Source organism: Maniola jurtina, chromosome 14, assembly GCF_905333055.1.
Source record: "Maniola jurtina chromosome 14, ilManJurt1.1, whole genome shotgun sequence".
In the NCBI taxonomy this organism is placed as follows: Eukaryota; Metazoa; Arthropoda; class Insecta; order Lepidoptera; family Nymphalidae; genus Maniola; species Maniola jurtina.
The window spans coordinates 6,624,723-6,644,388 of record NC_060042.1 but is presented as its reverse complement, the minus strand read 5'-3'; the positions used below and the strand labels follow the sequence as shown (position 1 = coordinate 6,644,388).

The 19,666-nt window shown below is 34.0% G+C and overlaps 1 protein-coding gene and 1 long non-coding RNA gene across 4 annotated transcripts; one reads left to right on the top strand and one right to left on the bottom strand.

The window, feature by feature from the left end:
* Positions 1 to 15,715: 15,715 nt before the first annotated feature.
* On the bottom strand, positions 15,716 to 19,241 carry LOC123871731 (nudix hydrolase 8-like). 3 transcript variants are annotated; one of them, XM_045915666.1, is made up of 6 exons: positions 18,734 to 19,241; positions 18,528 to 18,617; positions 18,320 to 18,453; positions 17,868 to 17,959; positions 17,033 to 17,243; positions 15,716 to 16,323 (listed from the first exon to the last, which is right to left on the bottom strand). In XM_045915666.1, exons 2-6 carry the CDS (start codon positions 18,590 to 18,592, stop codon positions 15,947 to 15,949), a joined length of 879 nt encoding a protein of 292 aa, XP_045771622.1. In that variant the 5' UTR covers positions 18,593 to 18,617; positions 18,734 to 19,241; the 3' UTR covers positions 15,716 to 15,946. The 3 variants fall into 3 exon arrangements, with proteins under 3 accessions (XP_045771622.1, XP_045771620.1, XP_045771619.1); XM_045915664.1 differs by having other exon boundaries at positions 18,528 to 18,638; positions 18,734 to 19,240; XM_045915663.1 differs by having other exon boundaries at positions 18,528 to 18,641; positions 18,734 to 19,239.
* On the top strand, positions 17,960 to 18,399 carry LOC123871739. Its single transcript, XR_006797332.1, has 2 exons — positions 17,960 to 18,027; positions 18,097 to 18,399. It is a non-coding gene; the product is annotated as an uncharacterized LOC123871739 (long non-coding RNA).
* Positions 19,242 to 19,666: the final 425 nt, after the last annotated feature.

Genomic DNA, 19,666 nt, shown 5'->3' with positions numbered 1-19,666 from the left:
AACCAAATCGGATCACTCTGTTACATTCCGTCCAAGCAAGTTATTACTCCCTAGTACCCAATAGGTACATACCTATAACGTAAAAATAAATTCGCTTAACGCAATTGAATCAAAAGGAATGTTAACACATTTTTTTTTGATTACCTTTTTGTAATTCTGCTAAAAACCCTTGTATCAACAAAAAAAAAATCAGCTTTATCTTTAAATAGAAACGTTACGTAAAATTATTCATCTTGTATGCCAAAAGTACGCCCTAATATTATAACGCTCTAGTCAAACATCATATTGTAATGCATGGTAAATTATTTTGACGATTCAAAAGCATTTGTAAAAGTTTACTTGAATTATTATATTATATTCTATTCTTTTATATTATATCATATTCTATTCTAGTCTAGTCTATTCTATTCTATTCTATTGTATATTGAATATTATATCGAAAAGGGGATGCTTATGTCGATGATCACGCAGAATATAAAAAAAATAAAACTAAAACTTCATATGTAAATAATCTTTACTGTAATAATTTAAAGTTATTATCTATCTAATTAATTATTTACTTAGGTAGCACTAAGGTAAACCTGTACAGAACTTATTTAAAACTGCAACAAAGGTTCTTTTTTAAATATTTACTGATTTAAATAACCTGTATAGCAATAATAATAGATGAAACAAAAGAAACAATATTTAAACAAAACTAAAAAAATGGCTAATCCAAAAATGTTACTACAGTGTGCATGAACTATTGAATGAATATACCTCAATAATACGATAATACGATATAAGAAGATTGTAATAACTTTGTTAACCACTTTTTATTTGTAAGTACTTTTTCCTTTAAAGTCTGATTAATTATAATAGGACATAATTTGAAAACTCACATAGTCTTTATTTATATGTGACCTTTTTATTTTATTTTTATTTAATGACCATTAATTCATAATTTTTGCTATTCATATTTCATAAGAATTGTAATATTACCTTTGATTATTTACATATGTTTTACTTTGCAACGCCCCAACGGGGTTTCATGTTGTAATATTATGATATTTTTTTATTTATGATGTAAGACATGAATGCAAATAAAGAAAGAATAAAGAATTACCTCTATAAAGATACGAAAATTCTAAATATAAGTCACTCGTACGCGCTTCAAACTTGTATTCCTATCAAGAAAATAATAACAGGATATATACACTCCCAATTATGCTTTAAAAGAAGAACAATTACGAAAACTTCCCTAAAAACTAGTATTGTAAACGTATGGATGTTATTACTTACCCACACAATTATTCAATGTAGATAATATGAAGTACTAAAATGGATACTTGATATCATGTGCGTAAGTACCTACCATTGTAAATGTAAATAGCTGTAATTCCTGATATCTAAAAGGACTGTTATGCTCTTTATTGATAAATAAATGTTTTTAAACTGAAATCCCTTTACTAACGATTTTGATATGCGCGGACAACTACCTACTTCCGGTATCTATAAACGCCTCGTGACATGTATCAAAAATATACACTTTTTAACCCATATATTATGTAACATTTACTTACAATTAATATAATAACTTATTATTATAATATTAATATTGACATTTAATTAAGAGACATGTTACCATAGAAATTAATTCACTTTTTGGTCTCATTAGGATTATTTGTACGGATTATTCCTGATGAGTATTAAAATAAATATTTGCATGCTTATTAAGTAGAATATGAAGGTCGCTGCTTAGTTATAATTTTGAACTCAACAACTGATATTCAGCAAATAAATAAATTTCATTTCTTTTCAGTATACGAGTTCGGGATTGGTTATCATGATTTATATCTGAGCTAACATTTCACTTGTGAAGTTTGACTAACCTAAGACATTCTTCGATTACTTTTACCACTACCACTATAACATTTTAACTTGTTCGTCACGTATACTACCCACATGTTTAATATTTTTATTATAAAAACTTCTATGTAAATAACAAGCTCAATCGTCACACGTTTTTAAATTATTATCTTCTAAGGACGTATATTACTGATTCTACTATAATAATTGACCCACTATAATTTAAATAATATTTTGTTCGAAAAAAAAGTTGAGACAAACGTGAATTTAACATTTAGTTCCAAAATAAAATTCGAACAAACTAAAAATTAACCATTTTAAAACATATTCCTTTGAATTTGGAACTAAAAGACAATTTCGTTTACCGATCACTATTCCCACGAGGACCACTTATAGACTGTACGCAATATTAAATCGTGCCAGACTTTTAGCTGATACCTTCAACTTAGTTTAGTAACGAATTATCTCACCTGACTATACAAAAGTTTGAGAATACGATTTAGTAATTTAAACCATATTCACTTAATCTTTAATAATTATTCAAAGTACTCACAGTTTCGGTATCTTTACGAGATACCTTATTACGTTTCCATCGCGGCCGACGGTGTCCTGGCACTTAAAGACCTCTAGCTGGAAAAGTACGTTTGCGTTTCGACCGATTTTTCCTCAAAGCGTAAGTTACTACACACTTCTGATGTAAACAATTAAAGTCTCAGATAGTAAAATCAACCCGTATAATGCAATGTAAATCGGTTGGAGCGCAAACAGCAACTGATTCTTGTCGTTCCACGCCACGTCCTCGCCCTAGCGCCATCTTTTTCGTCTCGATGGAGGGGGCTCTGACGTCACGACCACAGCATAACCACCAACATCAAGCAACACCGAACGTGAGAACGAGTTGTTGCCAACATTTTCTTCTTTTTTTTAATGACTTGCTATAAGATTTAGGTATTAAATAAAAATAACTTTTGATTACCAGTGGATATGTGATTAACATTGACGAAATATAAGTAACAGATTTCGTTGTAGCTTCCTACTATCCAAAATTGTAGGTACTTAAATGACTATCAAGATAAGTTCTATACAGCTGACGTCATGACTCATGAGACAATTTTATTAAGAAGCTAAAATTGATTTAGAATTATGTTTGGCTCAGCACTTATTAGTTGCTTATTGTGGTACACGGGAAAAGTTAGGTATCAAATTGTAACATCTCGCAGGTTTCGGTGGTATCTTTCGAGGTCGCTAACATAATATTATTATCATGTTAGTAACTAGGTAAGTAACTGACTTTCGATGCTTTAGCTTTTTTTTTCTATTATAAAGATGAATTTGCCACGGGGATGACACCTATAAACCTGGAAAGCAAAACAGTTTCCATATTTATACGAAATTTCATTTCTAGCCCTTTTTCTTTTAATCCGTACTAAACGTTTATTGAATTTCATACTCATTTTTCTCTAATGTATATGTAATTTTCAATTACTTGATATTTTTATAATTGTAATTTTATACCTAGATATTAACAGGTCGGCAGAGGGTTTTGTTTTAGCAGAGTTTATTTTTGGTACTTTCAAATCATGTTGTACATACGTAGTATATACCTTTATTTTGCCCATTTTGAATAAATCATGCAGCATAATTTTTTATCATTGAAAGGTCACACAGATATTATAATAGGTATATATTATAAGTAGTAAATAGACTAGATAAGCAAAATAGACTCGTGGCGTAGGTCACACAGACCGTTTGCGTAGGTCACACAGACTCGTTGTGTAGGTCACACTGACTCGTTGCGTAAGTCACTCAGACTCGTTGCACAGGTCACACAGACTCGTTGCTTGGGTCACTCAGACTCGTTGCACAGGTCACTCAGACTCGTTGCACAGGTCACACAGGCTCATTATGTAGGTCTTATAGACCATTTGTGCAGGTATCCCAGATTATTTGCGTAGGTGACAGAGTGCGTCGAATAAGTAGCTCATTCAGATTCATTGCATAGGTCATGCGGTCTTCTTTGTGATTTCATACGGATTATTCATAGGAAGTTCTCACAGACATATTCTAAGGATATGCCTCAAAGTAGGTACAGACATTGTACTTAAAATGCATTTTTTTTTTACTCAGAAGGTGAATTTCTATGAGGAATAAGGAACAGAATAAAGCATAAGTACGAGAGAACAAATCTTATTTCCACAAGAAACAAGAAACAGGATTGATACAAAACAAGGCATCTAGGAGATCAATTTTGAAAATGAAAGAATGTCTTTTAGCACTTATCCGCACTATTTGAGAATTAATAAAGTTACCAAGGTTCGAGATAGTTGGCAAATATTATCATGTCTCAGTTTATTATATTAGATACCAGAATGCAAACAAAAGGAATTTCTTATTTTATAAAACACTATTACTCCATTAATGGGCCATCCATGTCAAAAGTTAATTAGTAATTAATTAGGGCATATAGAGCTTTAGACATAAGTTTAAAAAATTATTTTATTCTATTCATGACTTTTGTATTTTTGAAACATACTATATTTACTGAAGACAACCATACTGTTGGTCCGACGACATCACCAAGCTTGCGGGGAAAACTTGAAGGAAGCTCACCCAGCATTCAGAAGAATGGCGTGTACGTGAGGAGACCTACTTATGTCTAACAATGGATAAATAAGGGCTAACAAGAGGATGTTATTTACTGTAATGCTTATCAACGGTAGTGAAAATAAAGTAAAGTAGTCTTGACTCTTGAGTCTACTAGCCTCTTTTACTACATTATCTATTGTTGTATTTTATCAATCTTCACTCTCGATGTTGACATATTTTTTTAAGAAGAAGTCACTTTGTTTCGAAAGTTACCAAGACATTTCGTTACGGAAGTCATTCAGACTTTTCGTTACGAAAGTCGCTCAGATGTTTCGCTACAGAGGTTATTTAGACGTCCTGTCAGGGAATTCACTCAGACGTTTCGTTACGGAAGTCATACATGCGTTCCGTTATGGATTTCACTCAAACATTCAGATAGGGAAGTCACTCAGATGTTTCGTTACTGAAGTCACACAGACGTTCTGTTAGGGAAGTCACTTATTTCTTTAAGTGAAGATACTCAAAAATATCTTTAGCATAGACATTCAGACATTATCTTGATGTTAATCAGCATTTACTGTTTTAGTAATATCATAAGATTTTCTTTCGTTTCAAAATTAATAACTGTTGTTCTAGTAGGTTATCGATATACGATATTATCTAGGTTATATATTCTATAATATGTGTAGTTATAGTGTTATGTATTTAATAAATGTAGAATATGTATATTTTAAGTGTTTCTTATTAAGTAATCAATAAGTTAAATTTTATGCTTGGACGTTACGACGTCCTAGCTCGTTTACGGCAAAATAAGGTCATAATGTCACAATCGCAATCACCTCTAATTGGTCGACGCTCACTCATTTCCGGCTATGTCAATGCATTGTTGAGATAAGAATACCAATCACAGCGATTGAGATTGTAATAATGATTGATACAGTCATTCAGCATTCGAACAAATTGTCTTCCTATAATTCGTAAAATAAAATAAATTAAACCTATCATACTGTTACTTATAAACTTCTGACCTTTACATAATCCTATTATTGAATTCCATGTACTACTAGCCAATAGTTAACGTAGTTTGGTACAATAGTCTCTTTTGTATAAGTACCCATTTTTAGTATATATGATTTGTCAAAAACAAATAAAATAAAACTAGTAGCTCAGTTTGTTGTAGGCTCTACTCAGACCTAGCCTAGGCGCGTTTGGAATCCTCGCTTAGTTTTGAATTTATGCAATTAATTGTCACCATTACATCATTATCTTATAAATTCAATTGACGATCAAAGTGTTCCCAATTGTGTAAATGATTTGTTTTTAACTATGAAAATAGTAGGTAAGTATACATTTATCTAAAAATAAGTTCAGTACATACTGGCACTATCAAAAATTAAGTTTCCGATATAGGTTAATCTGGCTCTATTTTCTGGTCTTTATGGTTAGGTATCATCTAGTAATCTCTATTATAATTAATTTTATAAATTTAATTATGTACATTAAGATTATTTGGCTGGAAGTATTGCTGTTTTTCTTACTCTCATTGGGTTTGTCATACAGTCTTTAATTTGCATAATTCACACAGACTTATTTATATAGATATTTGGGGAGTCATTCACCCGTTAGCATGAATAAGTCACACAGTCACTAAAGTTAGCTAAGGATTAAGTTATTAACATTTTATCCTCACATTTTAAAGTACCATGGTGAACGGATAGCCATCGCTAGTTGCGGTTTATCCTAACAAATCAGAGTAATTACATTTAGACATGAGCCTTTAATTTTTGGACTAGTACAGAGTCTGCTTTATCACCTACGTTCATAAGTTGTATATCTACATATTTCAATGCGGTTAACACCTCCAGAAATGAAATAGCTTAAATTATTTTGTCACAAGTTAGAATATTACTTACTATTAGAAACTACTCATTTATTTCAATTGTAAAAGATGTTATGGAAGAGCGGGGCCGTCTGCCACAAGTACTAGTAGCAAATCTAGGCACTTACTAGGATGGTCCTAATTTCTATGTGTTCTCTGTAAAATTATTTTAACGAAATAAATATTATTGTATTTTGTATTGGTATATACTTTATTAATCAGCACACTGAGCTATGGCGGTAGAGGCGGTTGCCAGAATTTTTATGATTCAATTCATTCCACAGGATTAGCGGTGTTTGGAGTACCTACTTAATAACGCGTATACAGGTTATTTAATTTGTAAATAATAATCTCACAAAAAAAAATGATTTGATGATATACCTAAAATTATTAATTTATCTAACGATGGTAGTTTGACAAAATCGATATTTCACTCATTCAATGCCATACGATCTGTTGCTAAGTGAATTGGCCTACATCGCAGAGATCACAATTAAGTAGATACTTATTTTTTTCTGTTATAACACACGCATGCACATTTTTTACATAATCTGCTAAGTGATTGTATGTATGCGCACCCAAAACCTCCTCTATGATGAAAACTTTAGATACTTATGGTATTATCAAATCATTTGAAAAATTAACTTCCAGTATCAATGTGGGCAGGCAAATATTCTATCTGCACTAATGTTAATATTTTGAGAGGCATTTGCATATGCTCAGAAAATTGATGGTTAGAGTGAATATACCTAAAACGACTCACCGGGTGCGGGTATGCTCGACTTTGTTGCTATGGCGACACAGGAGGACGAGTGGCGGCTGGCACGGTGCGGCAAGTGGTGGGTGGCACGGTGCGACGAGTGGCAGCTGGCACGGCACGGCAAGTGGCAGCTGGCACGGCGAGGCGAGTGGCGGCTAGCACGGTACGGCGAGTGGCGGCTAGCACGGTACGGCGAGTGGTGGCTGGCACGGTACGGCGAGTGGTGGCTGGCATGGTGCGGCGAGTGGCGGCTAGCACGGTGCGGCGAGTGGTGGCTAGCCCGTCAGTAGATTACAGCTGCGCTTCTTGTCCCCGCGTGGCAAAGACGTAGTAGAGTTTTATTCCCCTCCTCTTCATCTTGAAGCCTGCGCCGAAGTAGTAGATTCTTCTATAATTTTTCGATGATGATAAGTAGGTACCCTTAATAAAGTAAGTAGGGCTTCTGATATTGGTAGACCGTAATTTTGCTTCTATAATTTTTCGATGATGATAAGTAGGTACCCTTAATAAAGTAAGTAGGGCTCTGGTATTGGTAGACCGTAATTTTGCTCGTAGGTATTTCAACTTCAAGTCCCCTGATATTATAATACACAGGACAGTCCTCGGGTCGCATCTTAAAGATGAGTTTGCGTCGATATAGGCCCATGATGTTATTTTCTAAGAGAGGCGTGGTGTCTTCAGAAGAGAAGAAAAAAAATTTTCTTTTCACGTTCTTCAATGTTCTGCTCTTTTCTCTTCTTGTGATCCCACTTCTGACTGTTGCAGAAGTATAGGGACAGGTTTGAATAATAGACACTTTCCAATTTCACTTCACTGTATTTTTGAGAATAGTTTTCGCTTACAATTATTATTTCTCAATACCCGTCTTTATTCGATTCCTTCGCTATTTATATCAGTTTGACAGATATATTTTTAAGGTAGGTAGGTACTAGTTTTCGGGTAGCTATTTGACAAATTACCACAGAGGTAAACCAAGGTGATGTAATAGACAATTAACGTAACAATTATATCAGCTAAATGTAAAATACGACACAATATGTATTGATCTAAATAGTTAATAACTAAATGTGATTTATAATCCATTCCCGCCAATTATTTATAAATAATAATAATTAATCTGATATAGGTCTAGATGTCTATGACTCATGATATAAGGCAGCATCTTGAGGTAGTTGTTAACACAAGTATTATTATTGTATCTGGGCACTTAAAAAATCTTAAACTTGATGATAAGCTATGTATAAGTAGGTACCTATTAATGTAATTCAAGTCAAGTAGCATAATGTGTTACCTATCTTCCTGTCTTTTATAATAGTAGGTATCTAATACCTATCTAAAATTTAATATGCCCTAAAATAATACGCCGGATAGCTAGGTAACTATAGAGTTAGGTAAAAGTAAGAACCTCCTCCTTTTTTTGAAGTCGGTTTTATAGGTTAGTAGGTCTAGTAGGTAGTTAGTTACCTACCTAGTTTATATTTACGTTCAAACTCAAACTCATTTATTCAAAGTAGGCAGGTACTATTGTAAATCGTACGTTACGTAAACTTAAAACTAAAGCTACGAGGGTTCCAAACGCGCCCAAGTCTGAGAAGAGCCCACAACAATCTCAGCCAGGTATTCTTTCTGTATATATTTACCTGATTATTACCTACCTGTATGATATAAATGTAAATATGTACCGTATCTCCTACTTAACTTTAATAGCTAAATGAAAAAGCTACGTTAAAACTGTAATATTCTTAAATGTTAAAGACAAAACTGCACTACAAATCTAGATTTGCCTAGGCAATATTTAGGAATGCCGAGAGGCCTCAGGCGAAGTCCAAACAAACAAGTAAAGGCCTTTGCCGAATTTTTAGACTATCGTACATAGGATATCGGAGTACCAAATAGGTACACTGCGGGTTTAAAAATATTAAATCACTAATACTATTATTGGTGTTGGATTGTGCTTAGGTAGTGTCATAATAGCGCTAAGTTTATGCTAGCGTTCCAATTACACATAGGTAAGGATTTTAATCATTAAAAGGCTTTACTGAAGTGTAAAAAAAATATTTCATTATTTAAAGATTACATAATATTTAGTACCAATTAACTTAATATCAGTTAAATACAGCCCAATAGTAAATAAAGTTATTAATATCTACTTTCCGTTACTCGCTCCATACAAACGTAGTTTCATTCACAATTAAATTTTGTAGACACGTTCTAATATACTAATATTTGTATCTGTCGTTTACCAGATTTCCGTAAAAATGTCTAGTGTGAAAAGTAACTATTGCGTTTAAAGATTTGTATGTAAATCCTTGAGCACGTGTAAATTGAAAATATAATATTTCAACGGAAATTTGGAAAACAACAGCCACAGATACTACGGGTGGTTATTCTAAGATTGGCTAATATACAAATGGAAGCCAAACCTCAGGCTAAACTACAAGTTTGCGACAGGTCGAGATGGCAATTGGGATATGAGGCGGGGGGACTTCCCGCACACCCGCGCCATCCCGCACCGGGTTAGCGCGATGGCTGTGCGGATGAGCGGGGCGTCCCCACCCCGATTGCCATCTAAACCTGTCGCGTAAATTATTGTTTGGAGCGCACTATGAATAAACCCCTAAGTCACAACTATGCCGTCTGAAGGTTTCTGATTTTGCACAAGGACAGTGTTGTTGGTACTGCTGTGTCTGGCTATAGCTTTGTATATTATAACCTGAGGGAGAGACGGCACGAGGCTCGACCTGGAACTCTTGACCGGGATAAATGTCGGCATATTTTGTTGTTCTCCATCCTTTACTGAACCCTAAAAATAATTCCGAAAATATTCCAGTGACTTGACTGTTTTATTTGAACAAAGGTGACATCCGATTGTCGCTCATGGTCACTTTAGATTTGAATAAAGTTATTAATATCCTATGCATACCTACTTAGGCATATAAAATTAGATGATGCTTTGTCGGCGTGGATTTAGGCTTTTAAAATCCAGTGGAATCTCTTCAATTTTCCGGGATTCAAAGTAGCATAATATTATGTCCTTGCCCGGGGTGCAAAGCTGTTTTTGTACCCGTCCAAATGAGTTAAGCGGATGGGCCGTTAAAAGCTAGCAGGCAAACAAGAACACACTTTAGCATTTATAGATAAATATTATTATTTATGTAATATGATTATTATATAGTACACGGAAGTAGATAAAGATATTATGGATATGGATCTACGCAAAAGTTGCTCGTTTAAAGTATAGGATTATGATTTATTTTACCTGTCCTTGCCAGCAGAGAGTAAATAGAACCGAAAGAAACATAAAAACTACATTTAGAGCCAATGTCGAAAAAGCGAACGCAATAAATATGGTTTGCAAATTTTGTAATATAGCCAGCATTTCTGAAGTTATAACTTATAATGTTTGATAATAATTGGCACCACAATGATATTGTTGCAATTTGGTGTGATATCTGCAGACCATTTTATCAAAAGATATAAGAAATCGGTGAAGTGTGATTCGGACTCGCACACGATGGGTTCCGTACCATCGTACAAGAAATTCATGTGGGCGATAAAACCACGTACAAAATTATAAAATTGAGTCAAACTCGCGCACCGAGGTTCCCATACTCTGGTATTTTTTCCGACATTTTGCACGATACATCAAAAACTATCATGCATTAAAATAAATAAAAATCTATTTTAGAATGTGCAAGTAAAGCTCTTTCATATTATACCCCACTTGGTATAGTTATCTTACTTTGAAAAAGAAAACACTAATTAATTATTTATTCATGAACATTTTTTTTGTAATGTAACCACAAAATCACGGGTTTCGGATTTTTCCCTTTACTTGTGCTATAAGACCTATCTGCCAAACATGATTCTAGGTCAACGGGAAGTAGCCTATAGGTTTCTTGACAGACGACAGACGGACAACAAAGTGATCCTGTAAGCACTCCGTTTTTTCTTTTGAGGTACAGAACCCTAAAATATGCAATATAGGTACCTACTTCATTTTAACAATACTAAAAATTGATGTACCTATGTAATATCCGCACTCCTAAGGCTCTAAAAGTCGTTTAAGTAACTTTTATGCTATACACAACGTCAGCAGCTAGGTACCTTGCAAACAATCAGTGAATGTCATTACGGGGCCATGACTTCAAATTGTTGCCCAATTTTCTAAAGGCGTTTTCACACTAAACATATCTAAGTACCTAGTTTTACAATCGCAACCACAGAATATAGAATGTCTGTGATCGCAGCTTATTTTTATGTTTCCGTACCTGAAGGGACCGTACTAAGCCTCCGCTGTCCGTCCGTCTGTATGTCAGCGGGACGTGCCTATCTCGTGAACCGTAATAGGCAAGTAGAGTTTAAATTTTTACAGAATGTACACTTCTAATAACAATAAATAAAAATTTCAAAATGGCAGCCAAAATTTTGAAATTTCAAAATATAAAAAATACAGGATTTTTATTTATTTTTTCTCCCTTTTTTATGGTGCCTTATCAATAATAATCAGTATTATCACCTGTCTTCGTTTTTGCTAGCCTTCTGGTCACACATATCAGTCCGAGTGATACTGGCTATAATTTAAAAAAAATTACCTACCTACCTAATATTATTAGGTTGAATAAATAAGATGCCTCGGATCTTTTCACCTTTATGTAGGTAACCATTTTTATAAAACCATCGGCGACTTATGAATCACATGGATATGATTTCATATATTTTATCTAAAATCTGGAACTTTTCACAACAGATATCTTTAACTAGCTACCTAAGTAGTAGTACCTAGTAGTTAGTAGGAAAATATACTAACCTATCCAGAACAAACCACTATACGGTGGTCTGTGCTATCCAGGTACTGTACCTATCTACTATAGCTACATATCGATTAATGAAATATTTATTAATAAAAACGATTCGAGATTTAGTTTTTGATTTTATGCCTAACCTATGCTAGATAACAATACATAGGCAGTAGTAAATATTATACACTTTTTTACTTAGAAATAAGTAAATAGGTATATTGTTTTATTTAGGTAGGTACCTATAAACCTATAATATTACCTACCAAATTAAAACAATATATCTACCTATTTACTTATTTCTAAGTAAACAAGTGTATAATATTTATTACCTAAGTATTATTATCAGTTATCACGTTAGTTTATCTAAATTTGCGTAACTGTACGATCTTAAAACAAAAATTCCTGCGCATGTAAAGGAATATACATAATATAAGTCTGTATATAATCAATAGGTACCGGACTATAACGTGCTGTAACTCAGGCACGTACACGTTTATGACCAATTTCATTATTATTGATTACAAAATCCAAATCAAAGTTTAAAGATTTGACATTTCTGTAGGTTTACAAAGTCCCACACGGTGCGCACACTACCTGCCTACCATAACAACAATAAGAACAAAAAAAACCTGTAGTCGAAGTCGTTCACTTCATTGTAGCCATCAGTTTGTGTTTTCGTACGTGGCATTGAGGCAGTGTAGACTGTAACAGTATTATTTTTGTTTTTAATTAAGTACCTAAGTATATTTCTAACCAGGAACAGCTAAGAATGATGATATGTATAAGCGTATTTATAATTGTGGTGTCCGTGGCGCTGAGTTTGAAGGTGTTGTTCATGAGTTTCTCGTTGTACGTCACGCTTAGAGAATGTTATGGCGATAAACGGGTAAGAAATCAATTTATGTAAAGTGTTTACGCGCAGACAAAAATTATGATGACTAGTAATTTTAGCACTTTAGCCTCGCTTGTTATTTTACTATTACCAACGCGCATCTATGTACTTACTTAAATACCTAGTTACTTAATTGTAGTTATTAAACTATTTAGTGTTTTCACAGTATTATGTCTTACAGAATCTTGCTATAGGGTAAAGCGGTAGATATTGGAAAAAAAATTGTATTCCAAAAAAGGGTAATACGTGCAATTTATAATTTAAAACCGCGCGATTCCCTACGAGAGAAATTTTGAGGAAATAGGTATTCTTACAGTAGCTTCTCAATATATTTACACTAACTAATATAATTTCTGTACGACAAAACATTCTCAGTTACAAAATCGGTGACTTCCACGACAGGCAAACTAGAAACCGTAATAAGCTTGCAAATCCTACGCGCCGCCTCAGGAAAGTCATTTGTGGGAATGAGTGTAATATTTTATAATAAAATTCCGTAGCCAATTTTAGACTTGCCTCTACAAAAGTTTAAAAAACTATTAAAAGTAAGTATGCTCCTGGCAAAAGCATATTATACAATCGAAGATTATGTAAATGATATAAAGCATGGATTTGACTCGCTCCAGCAATGCGCGGGGCTGCACAATAGCTTCTATAGTATGGAATATTATTGTAAATTGAACAATTGAAAAGAGCAACCGCCGAGTTTCTTCTCGTTAGGAACGACATTCCGAACCAATGGTAAATTATTTCGACGATTCAAAAGCACTTGTTAAAGCACTTGTTAAAACTAAAAATTTATTCTATTCTATTCTAGTGTGAACAGTTAAATTAATAAACTTAGTTACCTACTACCAGTAGGTGATAAGTATCTAAGTACTAGGTAGTATCTCGTTCCAAATAGTCTATCCTAGACTTACTCTCATTAGACTCGCGTTGATTAAAGTTCATCCAAGTTGGGATGCTTCGATCATAAATATGATAAAGAGTCCCACATCCTACCTCTGCTTGTTGGGCAATAAGAGTCCATCGGGAAGTTAAGATTTATGTTCACCCACTAAACGGTTAAGCTACTGGGGCTCCAAATTTTATTTTAACGATATGAGCAGGCAATGAGCGAGTATTAGATTAGGTTCATTCGAGTAAAACAAGTTTCAAAAGGAGTAACGACCCGAATACTCGTATTTCCAAAATCCTGTTATTATTATAAGAACGTTTGCCTTCGTTGACTAGGAAGTAAGGTAAAAGGTACCTACTTGCTAACTTAGACGTGTGATAATATCTTGTTTGAAACGTATAAATTTTTATTATTGTACATTTTTAGGGTTCCGTACCCAAGGGACCCTATTACTAAGCCTTCGCCGTCCATCCGTCTGTCTGTCCGTCAGCGGGCTGTACTCTTATCTCGTAAACAGTAATACATAGGTAGAGTTGAATTTTTTCACAGAATGTGTATTTCTATTGCCGCCCGCGCTATGACAACGAATAATAAAAATTTCAAAATGACTTATCGTATTTATATAATGGCTGGTTGTATTTATTTATTACACCCATACCCTTATAGGTTTCTTTCTACACGGCATCGTAACGGAACGTTAAATCGTTTGTCGGCATGGCTTTGCCCTTAGAGCGGTAACTAACTACGGCCGTAGCCTCCAACCAGACCAGACCATATTGTTTTAGAAATCATAAATTCTCTAATTGCGACTGCCGGGAATCGAACCCGGGGCCAAAGCGCTCACCACTGCGCCAGGGAAGTCTTCAAAACCTAAAAGTAAGATTGCCTGGAAGAGATCGCTATTTTAGCGATAAGGCCGCCTATTTATAAAAATCTATTTTGCTAAACATTTCTGTTTTGGTGTGTACTAATATCCTAATCACACTAATATTACAAAGGCGAAAGTTTGTGTGTATGTGTGTATGTTTGTTACTTTTTCACGCAATAACTACTGAACTGATTTGGCTGTTTGCAATGGAGATAGATTATACCCTGGATTAACACATAGGCCACTTTTTATCCCGGAAAATCATAGAGTTCCCGCGGGATATTGGAAACCGTATATCCACGCGGACGCAGTCGCGGGCATCAGCTGGTAAAGAATATTTTACTTACTTTACCTATTAAGTACCATAATGTCTCTGTTACAGATCAGTTTGCAGACCAAGCCAGAGAGAAACAACGTAGTATCGATGTGGAAACAGCTTTCACGTCTTTTTGCGCCCAAGTTATCTCATTGTCCAAACGCAGACGGTGGAAACAGTATTAAATTGTGATTACTTGTTTTTTTTTTACTTTTATTTACCTACACATCAACATTAAAAAGGTGTTGTACCTGTGGCTATATATAAAGTTTTAAATAGCAAAACACTTAACGGCCGTATTCACAAACGTTACTATGAGGTCTCACAGTGCGCTCGAACGCATAGTGTAGGTTCCACCAATCAGATCATTGTAAATTGATGTGATACAGTCATCTGATTGGTGGAACGTACACTGTGCGTTTGAGCGCACTATGAGACCTCATAGTAACGTTTGTGAATACGGGTGTACGTCTTAATTCATTTGATCCGCATCATTCCTTGCCTTGGTAATACCCGGGTAGGAACATATTGCGTATGAAGAAACGTAAATTTTTCGAAAAGACGAATTCTACCGTTCTTAATTAAACCGCGGCGAAGCCTCATAACAGAAAGGATTTACGTCTACCATTCAGGGTGTAACCAGAACGCTAGCAAAAACGATGACAGGTGATAGTACTGATTACGAACAAGATACCACAAAAAAATTGACTGACGCTAGAGGCCAAAGGTCGCATTGCTGCGGGGTCAACGCCGCGTCGTAGGCGGGGCATTGACCCCGAGTTGTGCACGCTATACATTGCGGGTTTAAAAAATACTTAATCACTAAAACTACAAGTAAGTAGGTACAATAATAAGGCAAATGGTTATTGGTGTTGGATAGTGTTTAGGTAATACAAAAATAGCGCTAAGTTTTTGTTAGCGTTCTAATTACACGTTGTATTATGTATATGTATTGGCTTTTGTATGTATCCTGATGGTAATTAATAAAACATCAAGAAACTTAACATTATATATTAATATAAAAAAATATTCATAATAACACAAGTATTAATAAACCTTTGATTATATCATATTTTGAACTTATTTCTTAGTTGTTATCATCGATCATATTCAGTGACATATAAAAAGTCCATAATTCTTGTATTAGTAGCCCATTGAACTGTTTGTTTTTGTAAATCCAATTTGATATTCCTGTTTTTGCAATCAAGAGCTTGTTTTATCACAAATCTATTGAACAAATGTACATGTGGATGATTTATATATTCTTCTATATCAATCCATTGACAGGCCTTTACTTCTCTTTGAGACAAATGTATTTTTTCTGTCAAGGCCTTCATCATAAGGAGAATGTAAATATCCGAGTTTCCATACATCATGTTATGAGTATGTCTAAATGTGATCAATGATAAGAATTTTGATTCCACTCCTGTTTCTTCTTTAACTTCTCGTTTAGCTGCGCTCACTATGTCTTCTCCTAGTTTGAAAGATAGTAAATGTTTGTATTGTTGTAAGTAAAAGTATGTATATGTCGCAGCAAAATGGCATAAGCTGGGTCATATCCCTTAGGTATATGGGTTAGGGTTATGGCCAACTCCCAGTTTATGCTTTTTGCTGCGACATACACATTAATAACCAGTTTTGTATCAGAGCTTAAAGTTACATGACAGCTACGTACTTTGAACTTCAGTGTTTCACTTCGATGAAGAATTAGTAGGTTCCATAAGTCAGGAATTGTTAATTTTGAATCAAAATTTTACCTATGACCAGATATTATAAATACGAGTTCATGCAAGCAACAATCGAAAACGTAAACTGACCGCCTGGTTTGAAACAAACCCTTAGTAGTTAGTACCTACATACAAAATTTTGAAAAAAAAAACTTTTTTAGGGTAAATATTGATAATGTTGCAGCACAACTATGAGTTTGCACCAACAAATATTAAATATGTGAATGTTTGACAGGTTGACGTATGTGATGAATCTCATAATTTGTTTTAACATTCGCATTGCAGAAACTCGGGTAAATCCTTTGACAGATTTCAAGATTTCTATTTTCTATGAAGGAACAATACAATCACAGTTCACTACATTAAAAGAAAAGAGAGTCTTCAACATAATATCTTGATGTAAATGTTTTGTCAGTGCTAAGTCACAGTAAAACAATGAACAGTGTTATTTGTTACCTCTCTCTACATATCCACCAGGTAGTTTCCAGTGCGGGTATTCATAATGTTTCTCAGATATAGCCAACATTTGACTTTTGTCATTTATCACAAAAGCTCCAACCCCGAGGTTGGTGTGACAAGGTGGTGGTAAGTTTGGCTCCACGTCCAAAGGCAGCCATTTGAACATCATCACAAAATCATCTCTGGCATGGTGAAAATTAAAACCTTTCTAAGAATACCAATTTGTTTAAACAATGGGATTAATTCTGTTGTACATAATCTCTAAACTAATTGACAGGCTTAAATCTGATATTAACCTTTTCGCAAGTAGCATTTTAAAAGGCATAGCAATATTTAGATCTGTCATTTTAGGTTTAGGTAACTACATGGCAAAGTTAACTTGAGGCTTCATTTCATGACTTGAGCAAACCATAATGACGGCAAAAACATGTGTCGATGGAGAGTAGTAAGGAGTGCAAGGACTGGGAGGTGGAGTGCATTCTGCTTCGCCTCAAGTTATCTTTGGCATGTATTAGAGACTGTGTACAACAGAATTAGGCATAATGTGCACAATCATTATAAAAATAACTAACAAAATATTTATGAGGTACACCGCATAATCAAAAAGAAATGCATGATCAATATTGATCTTGAGGGCCCCCAAGATAATCCAATATGGTTGATAAAACCTCAAATGTTTAACACCATCTTATGCCAGTTTAAACTTATCAAACTGACTTAGCTTGGAGTGGCTTTAGTCCCTTTAGGAATTTTCTTCAAGTGTAGGTAAAATACTTTAGTAATACTATTAAATCATCTTTAGTCTTTTTGTAGGTGAATTCAAAAATCTTACTTGTGCTAATAAAGGAACAAATATTGAATCTTCTATATGAACTTTGAACCATATACACCTTCTACCTTCTGAAGACCATTTTTTGAGTGATTCTGAAATCAAAGTTATAAGAACATAAGATATCTTTTTTAAGGTTCTAGGGATGGTCTATGATTATGGTGTATTATTTTTTTTTTATTATTATTATTATTTACATTTAAAATATACAGAGAGTTTTTATTACAGTCAGATTTTTTTTTTATTAGACATATTATATCACTGGATTGATCAAAATGCAAGTTTTGCAGTTCATAAAAATTTTGTCTAACTTCCTTACATTGCTGACTTTTAACAAGTACAACCAACTACTGTTTGACATGTTTAGTGTATAGAATAAAATTGACTTTGATAACAATGAAAGAAATGAAAGATGTTTATAATTTAATACTCTTAATAATAGTAAATTAACTTACCAGTTAATGTTTTGGTAAATATTTCTTTTGTGCATTTCAAGGAAGCAGAATCTACAGTGATGCCATTAAATCTATCTTTTTCTTCAATGAAAAATTGGAATAAAGGATACTTGTAGTTCGTACATGAAAACTTTCTGAAAATAATTCATTTAAAAATGGTGCGAAAAACAATATCAGATTACAGTGAAATTGGTTATTCATACCTTACCTCGAGAATTTAAAAACATTGTTTAAAATCCTTCCTTTTAACACATTTTGCAAAGCAGCAGTCATTATAATAGGAAATTAACCTAAATTACTGTAAAATTACTGTAGTTAGCTGCTAAATAAAATAAAAATGTACAATTTGTAAAATATTTTATATAACTATTTTTAACTTTGATTATATATTTTTGATTGTAATATGTCCAATACCTATACAATACATATTTACGCTATCATTATCTCGTAATTATTATTATTTATTTCTCAGTTTCTCACTCAAATCACAATCAAAGATACAGTACTTATTATAATTTATACTGATGATGATGATGATGAAAATCACATGAAAATCATATGAAAATTATGACTGATGACGGATGACGTATACACAACAGAGTAAAATTAGACATCTGTGACAGACCCACAGATTAATAGAGAACACAGACCAGTACGCAGAATACAAACCGCGCAATATAATCAAAGCGTACCTATAAAAAAAAAATGGTCAGTAGGTACATTGACCAATATAAAGCGTACATACATATACCAAGCGTACATGCATTGGTCCTTTTGGTCAGTATCAAATCTCTGAGCGTAGTCGACTGCTTCGGCTTCGACTGTCTGTGTCTGGCTCATTGATAGCTGCTTTTATAGTAGCGCAACATGCTTGCATCAAACAATAAGCTCTGGCAATTGTAATTTTTTTATCAGCTTCGCGACTTAAGATTCTAACTTCTTCTGGCTAGAAACACCAGAATCTTCTTGAGATCTGGGTGAAACGTTTAACTTTATGCAACAGGCGTACATATCTATGAACGGGCAGCTTTGCTTTAAGACAGACGGAAAGAATTATGCAACTATAAGAAAAGGATTGTTTCTCTTTTACTCTACAGCATTATGGCTAATAAAATAGAGCATGAATGAGAGGCATTTCTTTTGCTTACCTACCTACCAAATTGTTGACTTTGTGTTAGCTGGCGGGCGTGCTCTGCTTTTTTGGAGTGTTTTTTTTTTTGTTAAAACTGTCTGGAAAGCGCTCTAAGGTGTTGCCGTGCGTGTGTCAGCGAGCGCCGGCACAGACGGGGTCCATACTTGTATAGTTTAATTAACTCCTTACAAATTACTACAAACTTGACATTGGCT